The sequence below is a fragment of the Sturnira hondurensis genome, unplaced genomic scaffold (genome assembly GCF_014824575.4).
Source record: "Sturnira hondurensis isolate 20B ecotype Veracruz unplaced genomic scaffold, ASM1482457v3 Scaffold0005563, whole genome shotgun sequence".
In the NCBI taxonomy this organism is placed as follows: domain Eukaryota; kingdom Metazoa; phylum Chordata; class Mammalia; order Chiroptera; family Phyllostomidae; genus Sturnira; species Sturnira hondurensis.
In genome coordinates, this window is record NW_028078194.1 from 5603071 (window position 1) to 5627648 (window position 24578).

Consider the following 24578-nt stretch of genomic DNA (forward strand, 5'->3'; position numbering starts at 1 on the left):
TCCGGGCACTTGCCTGAGTTGTGGGCCTGGTCCCCAGTTAAGGTGATTATGAGAGGTAACCAATCTGATGTTTCTCTCACACACTGATGTTTCTCTCCTTCTCTTTCTCCCACCCTTCCCCTCTCTCATAAGAGGGGGAATAAATAAATAAAATTAAATAAATAAAAAAATAAAAAATAAAGCACCATAGCATTATTGCTTAGCCTGTAATTGTACACTTCCAATTCACCAATATTTCTTAGAATTATTTAGTCACTAAGGTGGACAGGAAGCAGGTTGAGCCAAAGAAATTTTGATTTACTGTCAAAAGAAGAAACATAAATGGCTATGTAATATGAAAATCTGGTGGAGGGGGGAATTCAGCTTCATTAATAGTCAGAGGGAAGTAATTTGAAATAGTTAAGAAAAATCCTTTTACTTATACAAAATTAGGAAATACTTTTTAAGAGCTATGATCTATCTTTGGTGAGGGTTCAGGAAGATAGGCAAGTGGGAAATGTAAAATCTTTCTGGAGAGTAATTTGAAAATGTGTATCAAAGAAGAATGAAATTTTACGGTGTAGAAACTTGACAGGCATCATCGTGACTAAGGTACTGAAATCACTATCACCAGGATTGGAGCCAAGCAACATTATGAGCTTCCTGATACAATGCACGGAGGAGAACACAAGGTCGCTTTTGTGGTATCCTCACCAAAAATGCAATATCTAAATTTAATTATGAGGAGACAGTTAGACCAGCCTACACTAGGGGACATCTTAAAACATAATTGGCCCTGGCTGGTGTAGCTCTGGATTGAGCACAGGCCTGAGCTTCGAACCAAGAGATCACGGTTCGATTCCCAATCAGGGCACATGCCTGGGTTGCGGGCCAGTTCCCCAAGGGGGACTCACGAGAGGCAACCATACATTGATATTTCTCTCCCTCTCTCCTCTCCTTCCCCTCTAAAGGTAAATGAATAAACTTTTTAAAAAATAAAAAATGTTTAAAAAATTTTTAAAAATAATTGGGCAAACTTCTTCAAAAGTGTCAAGGTCATTCAGGATCAGCTCCATGATTGACAGTACCCAGTTGAAATTAAAATGTGAGGTTTCTACTTCCAGAGTGATTAAGAATTTCAAGACAGCAACAGCAGAACATTAAACGAATGTGCAGGGCCCTGTGCACTGGACCGGGAGCAGGCCCATGAGCGGGCCCTGAGGTCATGAAAGACACAGGAAGACAGAAGCTATCCTGCGGTGGAGGGACAGAAGGAGAGGTGAAAACGACACGTCTTTAATCCTGCACCAGATCAAGGACATTAGTGGGACAAAAAGAAAAATTTGAATAAGGTCTGTAGATTATATAAGGGTATTATATCAATGTTAATGTCATTATTTTGATCATTATATTGTGGTTATGATAGATGTTAATTTTGGAGAAGATAAATTAAGAGCATGTGGAAATAATTTGTACTGCTTATGCAAATTGTTATAAGTCTCAAATGATTTCAAAGTTAAAAATAATAAAAGATGTGGGGGATCAGCAAGTGTTGGAGGATTCACTGAAATTGTCTTGGAAAATGGAGCTTAAAACTGGGTTTTGGAGGATGGATGAGAATTTAATTGGCAGAAAGGAGATTTAATCAGACATAGGAAGAAAACATGTAAAGCAATACAAAAATCTTTGGCTTTCAAGTCTAACAAAAAATAAAATGTATGTTTATGTCATTTTCCTTATCAATTCTATTTTGATAAATTTCCCAGAGAAATTAACCAAAAATATGTATGAACATTTATATACAAGGCATTAAACCACAAAGATGTTTGTAATAGTAAACAATTGGAAACCATAAAAATGTCCAATACTGGAATTGGTTAGATATACTTTGTTTCATCCATGGAATGGGAAACAACACAGAAAATTAAATAATCTGAAAAGAGTATTCCACCAGCTTAAAACGGATTATTTCTAGATGATAGAATTGTGGCTTTTTAAAAATTTCTGTATTCTGTTCTATTGCCCAGTGGCTTTCTATTAGACTTTTGTAATCAAGATAAAGACATCACTGGGAATATATATACTATATTTTGCTGTATGTAATGAAAACCCACATTTTTGGCCCAAACTTTAAGGAAAAATATTTCTCAAATTATATTTAGCATCAAATTATATTTAGATGCTTGGTTTTTTGTTTTTTTAAATTTTTTATTTATTTGTTTTTAGAGAGAGGGGAAGGGAAGGAGAAAGAGTGGGAGAGAAACATGAATGTGTGGTTGCCTCTCATGTGTCCCCCACTGGGGACCTGGCCCGCAACCCAGGCATGTGCCCTGACTGGGGATCCAACCGGTGACCCTTTGCTTCACAGGCCCGTGATCAATCCACTGAGCTACACCAGCCAGGGCTAGATGCTTGTTTTTGTATTATGAAGGAATTTTAGCATTTATTCTTTAACGCAATCTGGTACAAGAAGTTTTATATGACAAATAATTACAAAACTTATGAACAGATACAAGGTATTTCAGGTACTACCCATGTATAATGTGCATCCTTATTTTTCCCTCAAAAATTGGGGGCAAATGTACTTATTATACATGGCAAAATACAGTGTACATAAGTGTTTATACACACACACATACACACAGTGTGTATATGTGTTTATATATACATATACATACATACTTGTATACATATACATATCCTACTTCAGGTCTGGCCCAAACATTTCTGAAAACACTAACACTTGACAAATGTTAGTCCTTACATTGAATTTATGTGAAAACTCTCACTTGATTACACTAGTAGTAAATATTTGCAGAACCTGACACTGTTTTTGCAAGTGTGTGTAAATTTAAATGCTTTTTTCTCTAAATGTAGCTGAATGCCATCTCTCAACATAAAAGAATATTTACAGCTCTTGTTTCTTCATGATTCATAGTTGTGGCATGTATTTGGAAGTTAATTTTTTTGTATTTATTCTTTTTTTTAGATTTTTAAAAAATTTATTTATCCTTAGAGGGGAAAGGAAGGAGAGAAGGAGAAAAATATCAATGTATGGTTGCCTCTCATGAGCCCCCTGCCAGAAACTGGCCTGCAACCCAGGCATGTGCCCTGACTGGGAATCGAACTGCGATTGTGTGGTTCGCAGACCCATGCTCAATCCACTGAGCTACACCATCCAGGGCTGGAAGTTAATTTTATAGCATTCTTTTATAAAGTTACCATTGAACCACTTTTTAAAATATCACGAAAAAGAAAAGGAAAAAAATCTAAATTCCATCATTCTCTTTTCATCTTCATCCTTTTGACCTTTATCAAGCTAGATATGCCGTTTTATATATCATTGTAACTATGATATGCAGTTGTGTATCTCTACCTTTTATTTAATATTATTTGTAAAATGTTCCCAAATTTTCACATTTTTATCATTTCAATTTTCTTCTTAATATTTCTCCAGAAATATTTGATATACCTAGTTTTTCCTACACTTCCCATATCGTGGACAAGTTAGGTAATTTTTAATTTTTGACCATTAATCATTTTGCTATGAGCATGTTTGTATAGCTTTTATTTTATCCTTTTGAATGATTTCCTTGTGTAGATTCCCAGGAGCTGCAACCCCTGTGCCTCTTGACACGTGGCATCAGTTTGCTTCCCCAAGGGCCAGTGTGCATTTCTCAATCACTTCATCGGTCTCGTGGTTTCTGGCTGTCTCACTGTGGCTTACCAAATAGCAGCTGCTTTGTGATCTTACTATCACTGATTTCCCATGCATATCTCGCCCTTCCAAGTTAATCTGAAATATGCATCCATTCAATACTTGTAAGCTAACCATAATCCACAACCTTAGTTCTAGTCACCCTCTCTTACCGGCTGAGGCTTCACCAGATGTGCATGGAGTTTACTATCTGTAGAAGTTGAAGATGGTTTCAGTAGCAACCCAAGTCACGTAGTCCCACAGAAGATTGTTCATCCCCATTTACAGAATTTTTATTTGGATTTTTGATACCAAAATTTCCACATCTTGTCAACCAATTTTCAAATGAACATATTGAGCATATTTTTGTTTAATCAATTCATCATCAAAGACTCACAGCTTTCTGATCAGTATATAGTGAGGAAAACCTATGGTTATTTGGATTTCAGTGGTGCATACTACGGAACAAATCATCTTTAGGTTAAACATTCATTCATTGGTATGAAATTGTATGCATCTAAGAGTATAAATAGGAATCAGCATCAGGTGGTTTCTGAATCACAGTCTTGAGGATGATAGATATGCTTAATCTGTTGAACTGAGAATTTCCTGGGGACTAGACCCCTATTTTGATAGTCTCATTCACTTGTTTATTCATGTTTTCCTTTGGTAAATGTTTATTGAACAACTACTATGTGATTGGCACCATTCTAGATACTATTGCTAAGATGAACAAAACAGACATACTCCCTCTTCTTGCAGAGCTTGTATTGTGGTGTTTGTGCATGTGTGTGTGTTCAAACACTAACTAGCCCCAAACCATCAAATTATAGCTGTAATCTGACTACAAAGAAAAAGAGTGTTATAAAAACATATATCTGGAATCTAAGCAATTGGAGGAGAGGTCAAAGAAGACTTCTCTGAGAAGCTGACATTAAAACTGAGTCCTGCCCTGGACAAGTAGCTCAGTTGGTTGGAACATTATCCTGATAGGTCGAGAATGCAGATTTGATCCCTGGTCAGAGCATATACAAGAAGCAACCAATGAATACATAAATAAGTGGAACAACAAATTAATGTCTCTCTCTCTCCCCCCCTCTTTCTCTCCCCTCTTCCTCTCTCTCTAAAATCAATTTAAAAAACACCTGAGTTCTGAAGAAATAGTAAGAGGTAGACTGACAACGTGGGGAAAAGTCCTCTAGTCAGGGGACGAACATGCTTGAAAATCCTTAGGGAGAAAAGGCTTACTTAGCACGTAAATCAGAACCGGGGAAAAGGGCGGTGTGTCTGAAACACGAATAAGAAGATAAATGTGAGATGAGACTGGAGATGTAGACGACAAAGACCCAGATCATCATGGAGAACATTGTAGATTCAGGAAATTGGAGGAGATTTGTAGTAGCTAGGCTGAAAAGAAGGCCAAAGTAACTGAAATTCAGGAAGTTTGGGAGAGATGTGGGAGAGAAAGCTTGACAAGTAGACCATGAAGAGTTTTGAAGGTCATGAAAAAGATTTTGTCTCTGGCCTTAAGAAGATAGAAAGCCACTTCATTTTGATTAAGGAAAAAGAACCCTCCCAAAGAGTACTTAGAAGAAACAGCCAAAAAATGTAAGAGAAAAAAATGGAACCAATAGAGTAATGGAAAACTAAGGAAAAAGTGTTTTTGAAAAGTTAAAAGGTTGATATGATGACTAAAAAGCAGGGCACTAACATGATCCGATTTGTATGTATGAAAATAGTACTTTGGCTTCAGCATAGGGAATTGTTTGGATATGGCCCCAAGTGAATGTGGGTAGACCAGTTGGAGGTTAATTCTGATGCCTAGGAATGAGATGATGGTAAATTAGCCTGCGTGGGTGGAATTAATGTGAAGTGGACAAATTTAAGCCATTTGCATTAGCTCCTCAGACCTCATTCATTTTACAGCTGAGAATCTGTAAGGATCTTTTAGCTCTCTCATTGCAGAGGACCTACTGTAAAACATGCTGAGTATAACTGATAATACTGTTTATACGATTAAAATAAAGAGAGTCGCCAATCAGCGTGGCTCACTTGGTTGGGCATTGTCCTGCAAAGCAAAACTTCACCTGCCCTGTTTGCAGGTTTGTTCCCCAGCTGGGACGTGTGTGAGAGGCAACTGCTCGATGTTTCTCTCTCACATCAGTATTTCCCTCCCTCTCTTCCTCCCCCCTTCCCCTCTTTCTAAAAATGAATAAAATCTTTAAAAAATAAAAGAATAAAAATAGGAGGTAAATAAGAGAGCCTTTAATAACTACTTGGTGCGTTAGTTTCTTAGGACTGTGATAACAAATTACCACAAACTTGGTAGCTTAAAACAACAAAAAGTTGTTCTCTCACAGCTCTGGAGACCAGACGTCTGAAGTGAAGGGGTTGGCAGGAGTGCTTTTCTTGAAAGGCTCTAAGGAGAATTTGTAACTTCTAATTACTCTCCTACCTTACAGTGTCTGTCAGTGATTTTTCGTGTTCTTTGGCTTCTGGATGCATCACTCCGGTCTCTGCCCCTATTTTCACATGGGCTTTCCCAAGTGTCTGTCTTTCATGCAGACACCCATCACACCTGTTTATTAGCTCTGTGAGGAGAGAGAGACAGTGTCCAATCCAAGATTATCTTATTTTGAGAGTCTTACCTTAATCACATCTGTAGAAGCCCTTTTCTAAATAAAATCACAGGTACTAGAGGTTAGGACTTGAACTTTTTGAGGGACACAGTTCAACTCACTACACTTGGTAAATGAAATAAGTAAAAGAGAGTTATCAGGGATGACTCTGGGGTTTTAGGTTTGCGCACCTACATGTACAATACTGTCATTCAGTGATACATGGAATGGTACAGTACAAGCAGATTCAGAAGAGGCCATTTTGAGTTTAAACTTGGACTTATTGAATTTGAGGTGACTTTGAGAACTTCCCCCAAGCAAAGATGTTGGCTACACAGTTGGCATGTAAGGTCTGGAGTGCCCTAGCTGCTATGGCTCAGTGGTTTGAGTACCAGCCTGCAAACTGAAAGGTCTCTGGTTCAATTCCCAGCCAGGTCCCCAGTTGAGGGTGTGTGAGTGGCAACCTATCGATGTTTCTCTCCCTCCTGTCCCTTTTCTGTAAAAGTAAATAAATAAATTCTTTTAAAAAATCCAGAGAAACTGAGTAGATGATGGTAGTATGTATAAAAATGGAGAATGCTGAAAGAACACTAGGAGAAACTCATTTTTGTTATGTTATGTTTATGATGCCTAGAAATATCCATATGGAAAAACCAGGAAGGCATTTGGATTATAATGCAGAAGCTGTAGAAGCAAATTCTAGAGCCATCAGTTTATAGGTGATCACCTACATAATGAGAATTGATGAGTTTGCCTAGGTTGTGTGAGAAGGGGAGAGGGTCAGAAGAATTTCATCAGGGAGTTTCAGTTAAGGAGGAATTCCTCCCATGAGGACACTGAGAAGTATTGGCCCGAGAGGTAGGAGGAAAACTGAGAGAGTACTGCAACAATAACGTCGTGAAAACTAAGGGAAAAATGTTCTTTTAGAAGGGGAAAGAATGTTTCAAAATGGAGGGAGCAATCAACAGTAAAAATTCTATGGAGAGGTCAAGCAAGATGGAGATGGAAAACTTTCTGTTGGCTTGGGGACAGAGAAGTCATTACTAAGAGTAAAGAACTGCAGACAGAAGCTAGAATGGAGTAAATGGGAGGTGAGAAAGTGGAGATAACTTTTTTAAAAAATTGGGGGGGAATCTTAAACTTACAAAAAGTTGTAACATAAAAATAGTACAAGAAACATATATATCTTTCCCAGATTTGCTTATTGTTAACATTTTATTCCATTTCCTCTATCACTTGCTTTGTGTGTATTTGCATGCATGCATTTTTCTGAATCATTAGACAGTAAATTGCATACAACATTGACCTATATCTTAAATAGTCCAGTGAGCATTTCCTAAGAATAGAAATATTTTCCTATAGATTGATATAGGAACTTTTTATTGTGAATATCAATATTTACATTGACACCTTTATTTACTCCACTATGCATATGACATAGTATCAGTTGGTCTAATAACTTCCTTCATAGGATGTTTTTCTTTCCTTTAACCAGTACAAAATCCATTTTAGGGTCAGGCATTGCATGCAATTGTCACATTGTTTTAATCTTCTTTAATCTTGACCATGTCCACAGCTTTTCTTTACCTTTTATGATATTTACACTTTTTGAAGAACAGAGTCCTCTCATTTTATTAAAATAGAATTTTCTTCATTTAGTATTTGTCTAAGGAGTTTGCGTGATGAGATTGAGGTTACACTTTATTTTTTTTAATTTTTATTTTTATTTAATTCTTGTTCAAGTACAGTTTTCTGTCTTATATTCCTAGCCCTGCCCCTCCAGTGCCCCCACCTCCCTCCCATTTCCGCCCTCCACCTTAGTTATTGCCCATGTGTCCTCTATACTTGTTCATGTGAGGTTACACTTTCTCTACCATATTGTATCTTTCTCAGGGTATCACATCTGTAGGTGCACAATGTGTAAACATCTTTTCAAAGAAGCTTACTTGTTCAGGGAAGTAGAAAGATAAGGTTGTGGCTATGAGGCAGTATTCCTCAACTTTAGCTGTGAATTAGAATTATTTGAGTAGCTTTATTTTAAAATTTTATTTATTTATTTTTAGAGAGAAGGTGAGGAAGGAAAAAAGAGAGGGAGGCAAACATCAGTTGTTTGCCTCGCCTATGTGGACCGAACCTGCAGCCCAGGCTGGCGCCCCCATCCAGAATCGAAGTGGGGGCTTTTCTCTTTGCGGACATCACCCAGTAAACTGAGCCACACAAGTCAGGATTGAGTAGCTTTTAATACCAGTGTAAGGTTCCCCCTCCTCCAGAGATAATGACTTAACTGGTCTTGGGTGGGAGCCCAGATATCAGCATTTAAAAAACTTCCTAAATGTTACTAATGTACAGCTAATTTTGAGGAACTTGGCTGGAAGGGTATGTGGGAGGTGGTGGTAATTGATTTAACATGATAGAAGGGAAAGCATGCTTGAATGTGGTTTGGAAATTTAGTATAACAAGAAAAAGTTGGAGGATTAAAGAAAGATATGAGGAATTCCAAAGCCTTTCCTTCAAGGCCCTTGTAATTTCCTTGCATACAAAATAATAATATGAGATAATGATATCATGCCTCGCCCTTCAATAATGAGGATGGGTTAGATATGTAAATACAAGCAATTATATGTATTTTGTGAATTTCTATGAAAGTCAAATTTTCTTACAAAATGTAAGAATCCAAGTATACCAATAGTTTTTCATATTTTTAACTGTTAATATTTTACAGCAGCGATTATGAATATCTTTTCTATTATAATAGTTTGGTCTTATTTATAGGAAAGTACCAGCTAATATTATTTATGCCTAGAGTTGTAGTAATGTAGTAATAGGGTATCAAAGTTTTTTTAAGTTGACAATGCTTTATTTATTGATTTTAGACAGAGGGAAAGAGAAGAAGGGGAAGACAGACAGAGACAGAAGGAGAGGTAGAGAGAGAGAGAAAGAGAAACATCCATTTGCTGTTCTTTGTTGTTCCACTTATTTATGTATTCATTGGTTGTTTCTTGTATGTGCTCTGAATGGGGATCAAACCCCCATCCTTGGCATATCAGGACGATGCTCTAATCAACTGAACTAACGGGCTAAGGCCCAGTATCAAAAGATTTTAATGTCAAACTCTTAAGGACTGCAAGAAAGATATGCTACACCTTGAAAGTAGATTTTTTTTTCTGTGTAAAATAAGATTTGCTATTACTTATCAAGTAAGACAAACTCTTATTGCTGAAAGTGGGAAATAAAACCTCTCATTCCTAATAAGAAGCGTTAACATAATTTAGTAGTATGCAGTACATATGATTATAGACAAAGTTACAAAATGTAAATGTGTTTCAGTTTTGAAGTCTGCACTGAGAAATTGTAGGGTAACATGGGCTAGTGCGGTTCATAAAAACTTTGCTACTATTGATCATGGGAGAGAGAGTAGATAGCAAAATAAGCCATTTAGAGAAACAAGTTTAAAAATAGTATGACTTTATAGATGAAGAAATGGAGTGGTCTAATAAGTTAACAAGTTATTTAGGAAAGGTTTGATGGCAGTAAGAAAATCACAAGGATAAATTCTCTAGGTAGAGAGGGAAGAGGTTGAAAAGACAAAAGATTAAGATTGAACTGTCAGCTACCCTCATCTTTAACCATCGAATAACTATACTTATGTCTAGACATTGCCTGTATAACTTAAGTTTTTTAATTGAGGTGAAATTCATATAAAATGAAGTCATTTAGAAAAAGTACAATTCAGTCTATTTGCAATACCATGAAATTACCAACTTTTGTTGCTCAAAAGATTTTTATTACCCCTGAAGAAAACCCCATATACATTAGTCAGTTCCTCTGTCTTTCCCCCTTTCCTCAGCCATTGGCAATCGTCAGTCTGTTTTCTTTTTCTATGGATTTACCTATTCTGGATAGTTCATATAAATGGAGTTATACAATATGTGATCTTTTGTGTCTGGCTTCTTTCAATTAGCATAAGGTTTTTGAGATTCATTCCCTTCGTAATTCATATCAGGACTCCCTTCCTTTTTGTGGCTAATAGTCCATTGTATGAATAGACCATATTTCCTTTATCCATTCCTCTGGTGATAGACTTTTTTTGGGTTCCCATGTTTTGGTTTTTATAATTAGTGCTACTGTGAACATTTATGTACAAGTTTGGGTTTGAACATATTTCAACTCTCTTGGGAATATACCTAGGAATGGAATTGCTGGGTTATCTTATTCTGTATTTAACTTACTGAGGAATTTTCCACAGCACCTGTATCACTTTAGATTTCTTTCAGCAATGTATGAGGATTCCACTTTCTCCAGATTCTCTGCAACACTTGTTATTTTCCAGTTTTAGATTATAGTCATCTTAGTAGGTATGATGCTATCTCACTGTGGTTTTGATTTGCATTTCTCTGGTGACAAATAATGTTGAGTATCATTATATATATGTCTACACACATATATGTACATAGGTGTATATGTGTATGCTCACACATGTATGTGTATCCCTCACCTGAAGATAGGTTCATGTTTATTGATTTTAGAGAGAGAAGAGGGGGGAAAGAGAGACAAAGATAAACAGAAACATCAATATGAGAAAGAAACATTAGTCAGTTGCCTTCTGTATGTGCCTCCACCAGGGATTGAACCCACAACCTTTTTGTGTACAAGATGATGCTCCAACCAACTGGGCCTCTCAGCCAGGGCTCATATGCTATTAATAGCTATTAGTGCTCTAGCCAGATAGCTCAGTTGGTTAGAGCATTGTCCAAATAAACCAAAGTTGTGGGTTCAATCCTTGGTCGGGGCACATACAAATATCAATCATTGAATGCATAAATAAATTGATGTTTCTCTCTCCCTCCCTCTCTCGCTCTCAAATCAATAAGAATTTAAAAAATATCTGTTAGCATATCTTTGGAGAAATGTCTGTTCAAGTCCTTTACCCATTTTATAATTGGGTTGTCTGTTGCTGAGTTGCATGTGTTGTTTATATATTCTGGATACCAAACCTTATGAGATATATGCTTTGCAAGTATTTTCTCACTTTCTAAATTAACTTTTCCACCTCTGTCCTGGAAGTCATTTTTTCTCCAGAAGATCTTGAAATAAATACATTGTTAACTATGCCCATACCACTTAGTCCTTCCTTAGGGCCTTCAAAAATGCTCATTATAAAAGAAGCTTGATGATTCTTAAACTGGTTGCTGGGTACATGGATATCTATTTTTAATATACATTTTAAATATATATAAAATATATAAATATAATATACATATTTAATATACATTATCACCCATATAGGTTATATTCACTCTTTTGTGTGTATGGATGTATATTTGTGAGAAAAAATTTTGAAGTTTGACAATGCTGCTTTCTCTACTACTGCATTCTCCTATTTCTGCTCTCTTTCACTGACATACTTCTGGAATGAGTAGTCTGTATTTGTTGCGTCATTTTATCCACAAGCGGTGCCTCTTTAACACCTTGTAATACAATTCTTTGTCCATCCTGAAATAATGACGCTATTGAGTCTCTGCCCCACCTCCATCTTTATTCTTTCTTCCTAGGTGTTGTCACTCATGACTCACCTAGCAGTATTATGCAGATGAGTCTTCAACTTGCATCCCGACCTAGGTTCTAACCCAAGTTTTACACCTGTAACTATATATATGCTTGATAGTACCATTCTTTTACTTTACCAGATAGATTTCCCTAATTAGTCAAGTTTTTCCAGCCCCTATTTCTTCAAACTACATTGGTTTCCATCTCAAGAGTTTTGTAGTGATTGCTGCCCCCTCCCTCTTCAATCACTCCTTATAACAGATTTTATCAAGTCTTGTGATTTTTTACTTGAAATACACTTCATCTCCACTCAATGGTTATCACTCCATTTAAACCTATATTCACAGCATGCTGGAATTATTTCAATAGCCTCTCTCTTCCTGACTCTACTTCCTCTCCCTCCTTGAGCGATAAAGAAAATCTGTAAGAAGAGCAATGGGGATGAAGTGTGCTGCTAGACAAGAAATATAACCTAAGTAGTACTGTGAAAGATGAACGGGAGGACTCGACAGGGTGTTGACATGAGGAGATGAAGCCCTAAATTATGGCAATGGTGATGGAGAAGATAGATGTAAATGGGTAAAGTCGACTGGTGAACAATTAGAGCTGAAAGGATTTACATCTAACATCCTGTATTCTACTCCTATAAATTAAGTACGTCAAGTGAATTTTTACTAAGTGAGCCATTGCCATGCTTCTGTGAGAACTGTCATACTCGGAGTGGACCAACCAATCTCCACCACCCAGACGGCTGATCCCAGATTGGCCGCTCGAGTATTATGGAGCGCGGCTCTCTAGCCGGCGTCTCTATGGTTCGTGGGATCGCCAGGTCGGGGCTTGACCGGTCCGGCTTTTGCGCGTGCGCAAGCCCAGGCACCGGCCCGCCCTCCCGCAACTGCTCGAACCCTGGTTGGGAGTGGGTCTGGAAAGATTGCGGCGATCGCCGCCGTGGCTTCAGCACCTAGGGCTATACTCAGACCGAGCCTGCGCCGGGGAGTCTTCCGCCACCTCCTTGGGAGGCGCTCACCCGGCCCTGATGGTAGGTCCGGAGGATGCCGGAGCCTGCTCAGGAAGAAATCGCAAGTTGCTCCCGGTGCCGGCGCCCGAGTCGGCGGGCCGGGACGGGAAGACGATCCGGGCCACGGGCAGCTTTGGCGGAGTTGTCGGCGCTCCGGAGCCGCCGGAGGGGGAGGAGGAGGAGGGGGAGGAAGAGGAGACGCCGCCTCAGCAGCTCCTTCGGCGTTACCTCGCGGCAGCCGGGGGGCAGCTGGAGCCCGGGCTTGGCTACTGTCCACTCCCCGCGGGCCAGTACTGTTCTCCACCGTCCTCAGCAGCCCAGCGCTCGGACGCCTGCCCGCGGGACCTGGGCGCCAAGCATCGAGGTGCGGAGGTGGCGGATGTCACTGCTCCTCGGCGCGGAGGCATGACCAACGGTGACTCGGGCTTTCTGCTGAGCCAGGACTGTCTCGACCTGGAGGAGTCTCACGGACTGGCCCGCGCCGGCCTCCCGAATCCACGCCACCGCCGCCTCCGCTTGGAGGGGCCTGGCGAGGAGGGCGCGGACAGCGCGAGCGGCCGTTCTGACTGGGCCGCTCCGCTGGAGGACCCGCTGCGCAGCTGCTGCTTGGCTGCAGCGGCAGATGCAGAGGAGATTGAGGGCTCGGGCTGCAGTGCGGGGGGCAGCACAGTCCGTGGTGGCCGCAGAAGCGAGGACTTTGAGCATCCGGGAGCTGGAGCTGGAGATCCCGAGGAAGGTGCATCCCCCGCCACCTCGAATGAGAGGACTAGTAGGGGCGCAGGCGCCGAGCTGCTCCTCGGCTTCTCCGACGTCCACTTGAATTCTCGGAACACGTTCGAGGTGAGCCCCAGCCAGAGCGACAGTGACCACCTGCCCCCAGTGGGGCCGCCAGTGTCCTCGTGCACCGAGGAGCAGGGCCCCGCGGGGACCGCAGCCCGGGTTCGTCGGAGTGGCGGCTTTGCGGACTTCTTCGCCAGGTACAGCGCAGGTGGAACTGGGGTTCTGGGGTTCGGGTTGGGTTTGGGCTAAGGCCGGGTGCTGGCCAAGAGTGGCTTGGGGGCTGCCTCAGGGCCGGCTCTCACTAGCGTCCAGACTTAGCTTTGATTTGTCACCCAGGGAAGAGGAACAGGTCTGTATTGTGCTGCCTGTGGAAGTTGTGAGCTCCAAGGGGAGCGACTCTTTCTGTTTCCTTGTCGGATGGAGGCTATACCTCCCTTTCACACCTGGTGTCTGTGTATTCAGGTCCTGCCAGCCTGATAGTGCCCTGCCTGCAGTTTTGCCTCTTCTGGAAAAGCAGACAGCCTTCTCCGTCCCCGTTTTTATTTATTTATTTGTTTTTTACTTGTACTAAAAGGATTAGGGGGAGGGGATGGCGGTATGTGTGGGGTTGTGTTTGTGAAAGAGGGAAGTCATTTTGCAGAGCTGTCTGCATGGAGTCAATGCATTTAAATAGTTTGGGAATTCTTGAAAGTAGAGGAGGCTATGTTTCACAGTGTTTAACCATTTTTTCCCAGTGGCCTTTATTCAAATGTAATTTGGTGTTTAGAATTTGATCCCAGTCTTTAAAGCCAAATTACTATGGTGGTTTATCTAGAAAACCCCTCTTCTCTAATTCTGACAGATAGACTTCCACTTTTTTCAACAACTTATTTTTAATTTTTGTGGTATTGTTTATATTATTTGACCTGCTATTCTTAAAATTAAATTATGGTGCTGGACATTGCAGATTTCAGAATGGGGCTTTGTTGATTGGTCAGGGATAAGTAAGTAGTCAGAAAATACTCATTTTAATGCACATTAATGAAAAGTAAAAGCAATCTCCCTTGAGTCAGATTTTGACCTGCTTAAAAAAAGATCTGTAGGCAAATACGAAAGTATTCCCAACTTGTAAAACCCTCCCTTTCAGAGTTCTTTCTCCTGTGTTTTTGTTCCTATTTCAGTTATCTTCTCTCTCTCTCTCTCTCACACACACACACACACACACACAAATTCTACAGCTCAAATTTCAGAGAATTGTACAATTAGTATACATTGTAGATGCACAGTCACAATTTTTTGATTGTAAATAATATTTTTTATTCTTTTTTCTACTTTATTATCACTTATTTTCCCTACTTGTATAAACTTACAAGTAAATTGTAACGTGTTTAGATCAAGATTGGGAAATACTGATTTTGTGTTACTCATATGGACAAAATATATAGAGTAATAAGATCTGCATTTGTGGTTGCAAAATATACTTGAAGTTTGTGGTGCCAGTGTTTTTAAAAGATCTCAAGGTGAGTTAAGTGTATATATTTGTAACCTTGTGTGGACTGTAGATGTTTATTGGTCATGTTTTGATGTCAAGTGTCAGGCAGTTTTAGACCTGGGAGGGGCTCTGAAGGTCACTAATTCAAACGGTGGCCCCAGAGTGCTTGCTCTGCGCTCCCCATTGGGAACAGGAGCCATTGAGATGGCTTGGGCAATAGTAATGGTTCCTAACTTGGAGGTGGCGTACAGGCTAGTGGGGGTTAAGTTGGAAATTATATATATATATATATATAGACATATACACACATATGCATATTGTGTGCCCTGCAATTTATGACTAATAAGGCAAATCTATTATAAGAGGCTTTAATATTAACTGTAGGCAGGAATTTTGATATAATTAAAAAATTTTTATCCTGTAGGTTAGTAGAATTTTTTTTTAAAGATTTTATTTATTTATATTTAGAGGGGAAGGGAAGGAGAGAAGGAGAGAAGTATCAATGTATGGTTGCCTCTCATGAGTCCCCCGCTGGGAACTGGCCTGCAACCCAGGCATGTGCCCTGACTGGGAATCGAACTGCGAGCGTTTGGTTGGCAGGCCCATGCTCAATCCACTGAGCTACGCCAGCCAGGGCTGTATAGAATTTTAATTAATGTAGCTGGTTGACATTCATATGGCCACACTAGTCATGTGTGTCAGAGCACTAGGTTTGAAATTAGAAACCTTAGGTACTCTGAAGTTAATTTCTCTAAACCTAATTTTTCTTTGTTGAGATCCGAATGTTAAAATTCTAGGTGTCATTGCTTCCTTTATGAAACATTGATGGGAGAGGGCAGAGTCAGACAGAGGCACAGTTTTTCTCTCAGCATATTGCCAAAACCTTACCTGAATTCCAAACACCTTAAAGGCAGAGACTATGGCATTCATCTCTGAATCTATAATGCCTAACACTAGTATAAATAACCCCACTCAGGTGTTGAATTGGCAACTTGCATGGACTCTCCCACTCTAGGTAGTAATTTGTACATTGTAATTTTGAACAATCTTCCATCCCTGGGCAGAATAATCAGAAATTTCCTTTGCTTCTGCAGCCTAAGAGGTTTTTTGTTTTCTTCCTATGCAAGTTATCATTTTCAACTCTGAAGCTCTGGGCCAGGGCTCCTTTTGGGGATATCTCATTTTAGTTTGTATTCTTGTTCTTCGGTGCAACCCCCTATACCCATTTCATTTTTTGATGAGGAAACTCACTGTCTAAAGAAGGTAGTTTAGTTAGTTGATGGCAGAGTTGGGATTAGGAACCAGGATCCCTAATTTTCAGTCCAGGTTTATATTCCATCACAAGTGCTGTTTACATGTGGCTCTTTTCTTTCCCACCTGATTATCCTCCATCTTTTCCTTCTCCTTCCTGCTTTCTTTCTTTCCCTTACCTGGGCAAAAATCTTTTAACAGAAATACTTGTAAAGAATAGCTTCAGGTTTGTTTTAACTTAGGTAAAGAGAGGGAAACACTTTACAGCATTATATCTATTACTGTAAAGTTATGTTCAGTTAATATACATCACTGACAGGAGCTTCATTGACTGGGGTAGAAATATTACAGAAGAGAAAGGAATGTGGTCCAGGATGGGACCACTGTCATGATCTCCTGCTCTCTCTCCCTTCCTGATGAGGTGACTTGTAGTTCTGTCCTTGTCGGGGGCTTGCCTCAGCTACACAAGGGCATCTCTGTGTTTATAACTGCAACCTTGGCATATTGGGACAATGCTCTGATCAATTGAGCTACCTGACCAGGGCATATTTTTTTAAAGCCATTTATTGCTTTTTTTAAAGATTTTATTTCTTTATTTTTAGACAGAGAAGAAGGGAGAGAGAAAGAGAGGGAGAGAGAGGGAATCAACATGTGGTTGCCTTTCATGTGCCCCCTACTAGGGACCTGGTCTGCAACCCAGGCATGTGTCCTGACTGGGAAGCAAACCAGTGATCTTTTGGTTCACAGGCTGGTGCTCAGTCCACTGAGCCACACCAGCCAGGGTGCCATTTATTGCTTTGAGCATTGTTCACACTGCACTGTCATAGTTACTGTTATTTAGGAGCCCACATTATCTGTGTTTCCCGGTAGTGTTGATAATTTTTTACAAAGTCTTCATGATGAATTGCAAGAATTTGGTGGTTTTAAATAGCATGACTAAGGTAGGGAATAAAGTTTGGAGATTTTTTTTTTCCTCTCCTATCTGAAAGAAAATTGGCTTTCTAGATTCTAGAACATACAGGTTGATGTAGTTTTCCCTGTAATTATTGACTTCTGAACTTTCTAAATGTTGTGGGGAAAAAACCCCAAAAAACCTTTTGCAGAGCTCTTTTTATTAGTTAGGCTGAATAGGGAAGACTAAAAGTATTTTTAGTGATTTCTTTATACATATAGGTAGTCTTCATTCTCTCCAGTATGAAAATTGTTGAGAATACATTTTCTGTTAATTATGTATGATACTGAGAATTTAGACTTCCTCCAGTTATAAATTTTCTTAAGGTTCTCAGAAACATCAGAATCAGCACATCCTTTTTTCCTCTAGAATTTATATTAGTTGACAAAATCATAATTCACTTGAATGAGCCATCACACACCTGTGTCAGATAAGGCTTTGTTCCACAGTGTGTATTCCTCCCAGCCAACTAAAATAAAAACTACAGTTTTAAAATCAGTTTCTTAAAAATAATTCCTTTTCAACATCTTGATTAAATAAAAGCAACATATCAAACTTCTCATAAATCTTGAAAAATTTTTGTAGTTACCTGGAGCAAGCAGTTTTTAAATATAGGTGTGGTATATAATGAAAAGGAGAATGAAGAACTATTTTGATCCAAATATCAAATTTTGATTACAAGATATAAAAATGCAGAAATACTCATTTCTATGTCACTAGTGGATTCTATTGGACATTATTTATGTATATTACTTATATATTAATATAATAAGGATGTTAAAAATTTTAGAAGCACCAGCTGATGTGGCTCAGTTGGTTGGAGTGTTGTCCTATAGACTGAAAGGGTGAGGTTCAGTTGATTCAGTTCCCCGTCAGGTCACATGTGCAGGTGGTGGTTCAGCCCCCTGTTGGGCACATAGGGAGGCCGCCATATCAAGGCTGCTGATAGATATATTTCTCTCTCGCATTGATGTTTCTTTCCTTTTCTCTCTTCCCCCTTCCCTTCTCTCTGAAATTAGTGAGTGTAGGTAGCCCCAGGTGAGGATGGAAAAAAATTAAAATTTTAGAAAAGCTGAAAAGAATATAACTAATTGCTCTAGACTAAAAATAGGAGTCTGAAGATTTTAGGGTATTGTGGAGCTAATTGTTATAATATTAGAGGGGGGAGCTAATTACTCAAGAGACTTTTATATCTTTTCCTTGTGTCTGGCCCACCCCCCACACTTAGATTCAGTATTTTCTCTTTTAAAAAAAATTTAAATTTAAAAATTTAGAGAGGGGAAAATTTTAAAAATTTTAAAATTTAGCGATGGGAAGAGAAGGAGAGTGAGAGGGAGAGAAACATCGATGTGACAGAGTAACATCTATTGGTCGTCTCCCACATGTACCCTGACCAATCAGGGACCAAAGCAGCAATCCAGGCATATGCTGGGACCAGGACCAAGGACTGAACCTGTGACCTTCTGATTTGTGGGACAACATCCAACGAACTGAGCCACACTGGCTGGGGAAAGATTCAGTATTTTCTTAGACACACACACACCCCAGGATAGGAAATAGAGATCTACACAAAACCATTGGAAGTCCAGCATTGGTTCAAGGAATTTGATAACAATTTTGTTTTTTCTGAAATTAAAAAAAAATTATCATTGTTCAAGTACAGTTTTCTGCCTTTCCCCCCAACCTCTCCCCACCACCCCAGCCATCCCCACCACCCCAGCCATCCCCACCTCCCTCCTCTCTCTTCCCCGTTTCCCTCCCTATTTGGTTTTGTCCATGAATCCTTTATGGTTGTTCCTGAAAACCCCTCACCCTTTTTCCCCCCATCATCCCCTCCCATCTCCCCTCTGGTTACTATCCATTTGTTCTTAATTTCAATGTCTCTGGTTATATTTTGCTTGCTTGTTTCTTTTGTTCATTAGGTTCCTGTTAGTGGTGAGATCATATGTATTTGTCCCACCACCTGGCTTATTTTGCTTAGCATAATGTTCTCCAGTTCCATCCATGCTGTCGCAGAGGGTAGGAGCTCCTTTCTTTCTGCTGCATAGTATTCCATTGTGTAAATGTACCATAGATTTTTGATTAATTCATTTACTGATGGGCATTTAGGTTGCTTCCAGCACTTGGCTGTTATAAATTGTGCTGCAGTGAACATTGGGGTGCATAGGTTCTTTTAGATTGGTGTTTCAGGGTTCTTAGGATATAATCCTAGCAGTGGAATTGCCAGGTCAAAAAGCTGTTCCATTTTTAGTTTTCTGAGGAAATTCCATACTGTTTTCCATAGTGGCTGCACCAGTCTGCATTCCCACCAACAGTGCACTAGGGTTCCCTGTTTTCTACAACCTCTCCAACACTTGTTTGTTGATTTATTTATGATGGCCATTCTCTTGGGTGTGAAGTGGTATCTCATTGTGGTTTTAATTTGCACGTTACTGATGGCTAGTGATGCTGAGCATCTTTTCATATGTCTCTGAGCCCTCTGTATGTTCTTGGAAAAGTATCTGTTTAGGTCCTTTGCCCATTTTTTAATTGGGTGGTTTGTCTTCCTGGAGTGGAGGCATGTAAGTTCTTTATATAATTTAGAGATCAAATCCTTATCTGAGGTATCATTGGCAAATATGTTTTCCCATACAGTTGGTTCTCTTTTCATTGTAATGCTATTTTCTTTAGTCTCGCAGAAGCTTTTTATTTTGATGAGATCCCATTTGTTTATCTTTCCTTTATTGATAATGGTTTTAAGGTGGGTGGTTAGAGATATGATAATGTGAATCTAAATTTGGTAGAGTAGTATTGGGAAACTTCAGTTTTTGTGGGACTAAGGTAATTTTAAAGGGCTCAAACATCATTTTGAAGTATTAAACTAAGTTAATATTTTAATGCTATACTCTAGTGAGCAAAGCAGACTATTAATCCAATATTAACTTGGAGTTACCTATTCAGTAGAAATTTTCTAAATTATTCAAAATGGGCAGAGATACTTACTTTTTTTAGTTTTTAATACTTTTTATTTTAGAAAAGTTTTAGATTTGCAGAAAAGTGACACAGATAACTACATAGAGAAAATTGTCCCATACCATTCACTTTGTTCCCATATTGTCAACATCATATTACTCAGGTATATTTGTCACAACTTAGAAAGCAACGTTTGTCTAGTAAGTCCTCACTTAACATTGTTGCTAGGTTGTGCAACTTTAAGTGAAAGGATGCATAACCAAACCAATTCTACCATAGGCTAATTGATATAAACAGAGGTACTGTCTATGGTATCTCCGCATCTCACCTATGTTCTAATGAAATGACTATATTCAAGGACCTGCTATACATGCTCTTACTTAAACCTTACAGTTTATTTGTCATAGAGGTATTAACTAAAAGGTTTTTATTTGAGGAGCAGTTTTGTTTTACTGTAAAGTTAGAAATGTTTAAAGTAGAGGAAATTCAGGGATCCTTATATTAATTGTTTAATATCCCATGGAAAACCACAGTGCTCTTGTCATAAGTCTTTTACTTGCTAGACATCACCTAGTAAGGTGTTATGAATTAGATACCGGAAATGAGTTAGGCATGGTAATAAGTTGTTATTTAGGGGAACATAGAGCAATGATTTTTGAAGCCTTTAAGTTCCAACTATTTGGGGTAGTATTTACACGATTTAACCAGTATCCATTGACCTCTAGAAAAAATATGAAAATATATATCTACATAATATATATTTCCAAAATTATTATTTTTTAAAGATTTTATTCATTTTTAGAGAGAGGGGAAGGGAGGGAGAGAGGAAGAGAAGCATCAGTGTGTGGTTGCCTCTCATGCGTCCTCCACTGGGGACCTGGCCCACAACCCAGGCATGCGCCCTGACTGGGAATCGAGCCGGCGAACCTTTGGTTCACAGGCTGGCACTCAATCCACTGAGCCACACCAGCCAGGGCTCCAAAATTATTTATATATATATATATTACTCTTGTAAGTTTCTTTTTATTCTTGAAATACACTTGTGACCTAGGAAAGGTAGCATGTATTTTTATTTTACAGTTATTTGCCCAGAGTCAGATAATTAATTAATTTTAAAAAATCAGAACTAGACTATAAGTCTGATTCCTAGGGTTTGAAGCTAATGTGCTGATTTCTGTGAATAAGTCAATATAAGAAGTTTATGAAGAAAAACATAGTTTTGGTGTAGTGAAAATACTATTGGCCTAAAAGATAAGAAACTTGGCTTTTGTCCTGGGAAGCTTCTTTTGCCATTAAATAATTATGTGACCTTGGGCAAATCACTAAATTTCTAGACTTCATTTTCCTTATCTGTGAAATTAGGAGGTTCAGAGACCCTTTCGGACCCAGTATACTGTGATATATTATACAATTCTCTTGCATACCCTGTTGTAGACTCAAAATATTTGCTGGCTAAATATTACAAATGTGAACTGAGTTAAAGAGGATGCTTTAAAAAAAGGGTATTTTTTATCTGTAAATAATAAGGTTGCCAGAGATAGATATATCCCCTTCAACTCTAAATTCTAACTTGAACATTTCTTTCAGTAAAGATCCAGCTCTGTCTCAGAGTAATTATTGCAAAACATGAGTGATTTTTGTGTGGTTTCTTAGGTGTGGACAGTAGAGATCAGGAGATCCAATTTTTTTTTCCCTTTAGACAATGCTAGATTTTTTCCCTTATTATTCTTTGGAGTGGGGAGGGTAGGTAATAAATAAATTCTAGTTAATCGGTGAACTGGAATTTGAGGCATTAACTCCCTGACCATGAGTTATTTCTCAAAGGTTGCCAGTGTTCCACTTTGGAGAACTAGTAGCCTAGTGCAATAGTTTCTAGCTTTTGTTAAACTTCAAAATCTCCTAAGAATAGCATTTTAAAGAACAAGATTCATCAGAATCCACAACCCCTGCCTCGCTGGATTCAGGGCATTTGCTTTTGGCAGGTGGCATCTTTGAACTACAGGATATTGCAGTGGTTAAAAATTGCTAGTTCTGAAGTTACATAAGTGCCTGGGTTTAGAGTAGCTTCCTAGTTACAAAGTTATGGACAAGTTACTTGATCTCTCTGCACCTTAAGCAACTCATCCATAAAATAGGGATAATAGTGATATCTACCTCATAAGATTGCCACAAGGGTTAATTGAGATAATATTCTAAGTGCTTTGTATTTATTATGTGGCATATAGTGAGGGTTCAAGTGGCATTCAAACTATAGCAAGACCACCACAGTCCTCTTTTTGATTCCATCGGTGAAATCCACTGATTTAAAGAAAGGAAGAGACTGGAGTAAATATTATCTATACTACCTGAAGAAACATTACACAATTTGGGTAATAGATTTTCAAACATAATTTGTATTTGGGATTGGATGAGTATTAAAATGAACTCTAGTGTAGTGATATAAAATTTCCAGAAGTCTTGAAACACTGACTAAAACAAATCCAAGAAGGAACTGAAAGGAGGGAGTGTTAAGAAATAGTAAAGTATTTGTGTCTTTTATTGTTTTAAGGACTTCTTGTAGACAGGTAAAGCCAATTTTTAAGTTTAAGTTCTTAAAATGTTTAACTTGGCTTACTCATACATTTCATACTTAGTGTGTTGTGGTAGGAAAGCTTTGGGGAAGAGTGGAAACATTTGGAGCTTTTGAGGAGATACATCTGTTATGCATCTCTCAATGTGTTATTCAGAAAGGGAAAGTCAGTCCCTTTCGAGGCAGCGGATTTCTTCCTAGGAACTCTTAGCTACACTAAGAGTTGTGCCCAGGTAGTTTTGGTTGATAGTTGCTTGCATCCTACTACATCAGTTCTTAAAGTTTGGTGTTTTAAAGGGGGAGGGGGTGGTTTTAGGAATGCAGATTCCTTGAATTACTCCCCACCCCCCTGCCCTTTGATGGAGTAGATCTTGGGTGGTGGTGCCCAGCAGGAATCCACATATTTACCAAGTAAATCTCGCAGGTGATTCTAATACCGATGGTTCCAAGACTATAATCAATCACTGAAATAATTGTTGATAGATAGGTTACAGCATATATTTACAGCTCAGATTGCCTTATTTATTTAAAGTTGGACATGTTTATGTACAGTGTAATTCATGAGTATAAACAGAGATACAACAAAGAACAGATAAATACAAATGTAGAACTCTGTTTTTAACTTCCACTAGTTGAGAAATTATCTTTGCTTAATTAAATTTTAGCTTCATTTTTATTAGTGAGAAGGGTCTTTAACTTTGATTTTATGCTGTTTAGATAGCTATGCTTGCCTGTTCTTAAGCTTTAGCTCCTAAACCTTTACGCAGGTCTCTAATGTGCAGTCATAACTTTACCTCCCTTTATTTGCAGCTTATCAAAAAGGTGTTAATTTTCCTTCTTTCTGCTAATAGTTATAATTCTTTTCCATGACTTTAAGAAAAACTCCTGCAACGTTACACACAGTTTATTCCTCTTTAGAATTTGCTGCTTCAGCCTTTCTTACACTTTCATGGCCAAAAGAAGAAAGAGAGGGAAACCCATGTGACTGGGTTTTCAGCAGGCTCTTTCCTGCAATTAAGAGAAGTTTACCTTAGGAAACCAAGCTACAGTTTATGCACTACAGAGAGCTAGTTTGACAGTGAACTTGGTAATGTGTTCAGTTTATCTTTGAATTTGGCTCTTGATTTCTTTTTAATTTGAATTTTATTTTGGGATACATTTTTTGGTTAAAAAATATTTCCATCTGCCTGTCTTCAGTGCCACACAGATGAAAATATTTTGTTTGGAACTGAACATGATAGTTTTGATATCAAATTATGTGCTATTCTCTCATATTTTTCTGAATACTGTAATGTACAATTACCCATCATAAATTGGGCATTATTTAGAATTTTCAAATCTGTTTTTCATCTAATCCGTTGGTAGTCTTCTAGTTAAGTGGGGGAAATACTGTTGTGTTGTCTCAGGAAAAAGTTATTCAAAGACTACAACAGTTTAATTTTTTTGTGTTTAAGAAACACAAAATGTGCCCTGGCTGGTGTGGCTCAGTGGATTGAGTACCAGCCTGCAAACCAAAGGGTCGCGAGTTCAATTCCCAGTCTAGGGCACATGCTTGGGTTGCGGGCCAGGTCCCTGGTAGTTGTGGCACACGACAGGCAATCACACATTGATGTTTCTCTCCCTTTTTTCTCCTTCCCTTTCCCTCTCTAAAAATAAATAAAATCTTTAAAAAATGCTTAAAAAACCCAAGTGCTCATATAATCTGCTTTTTAAAAGCAGGATAGGAAATACAAAACTAAAGATA

The 24578-nt window shown here is 38.7% G+C and overlaps 1 protein-coding gene across 2 annotated transcripts in view; it reads left to right on the forward strand.

The window, feature by feature from the left end:
- The first annotated feature begins 12690 nt into the window (after positions 1-12690).
- Positions 12691-24578, forward strand: part of TBC1D12 (TBC1 domain family member 12) — an 89789-nt gene continuing 77901 nt past the window's right edge. Inside the window, exon 1 of one of the 2 annotated variants that reach the window (XM_037047400.1) lies at positions 12691-13836. In XM_037047400.1, the coding sequence (XP_036903295.1) occupies positions 12878-13836 (959 nt within the window). In that variant the 5' untranslated portion in view covers positions 12691-12877. The remainder of the gene's footprint in view (positions 13837-24578) is intronic. The other variant, XM_037047401.1, reaches the window with a different exon arrangement.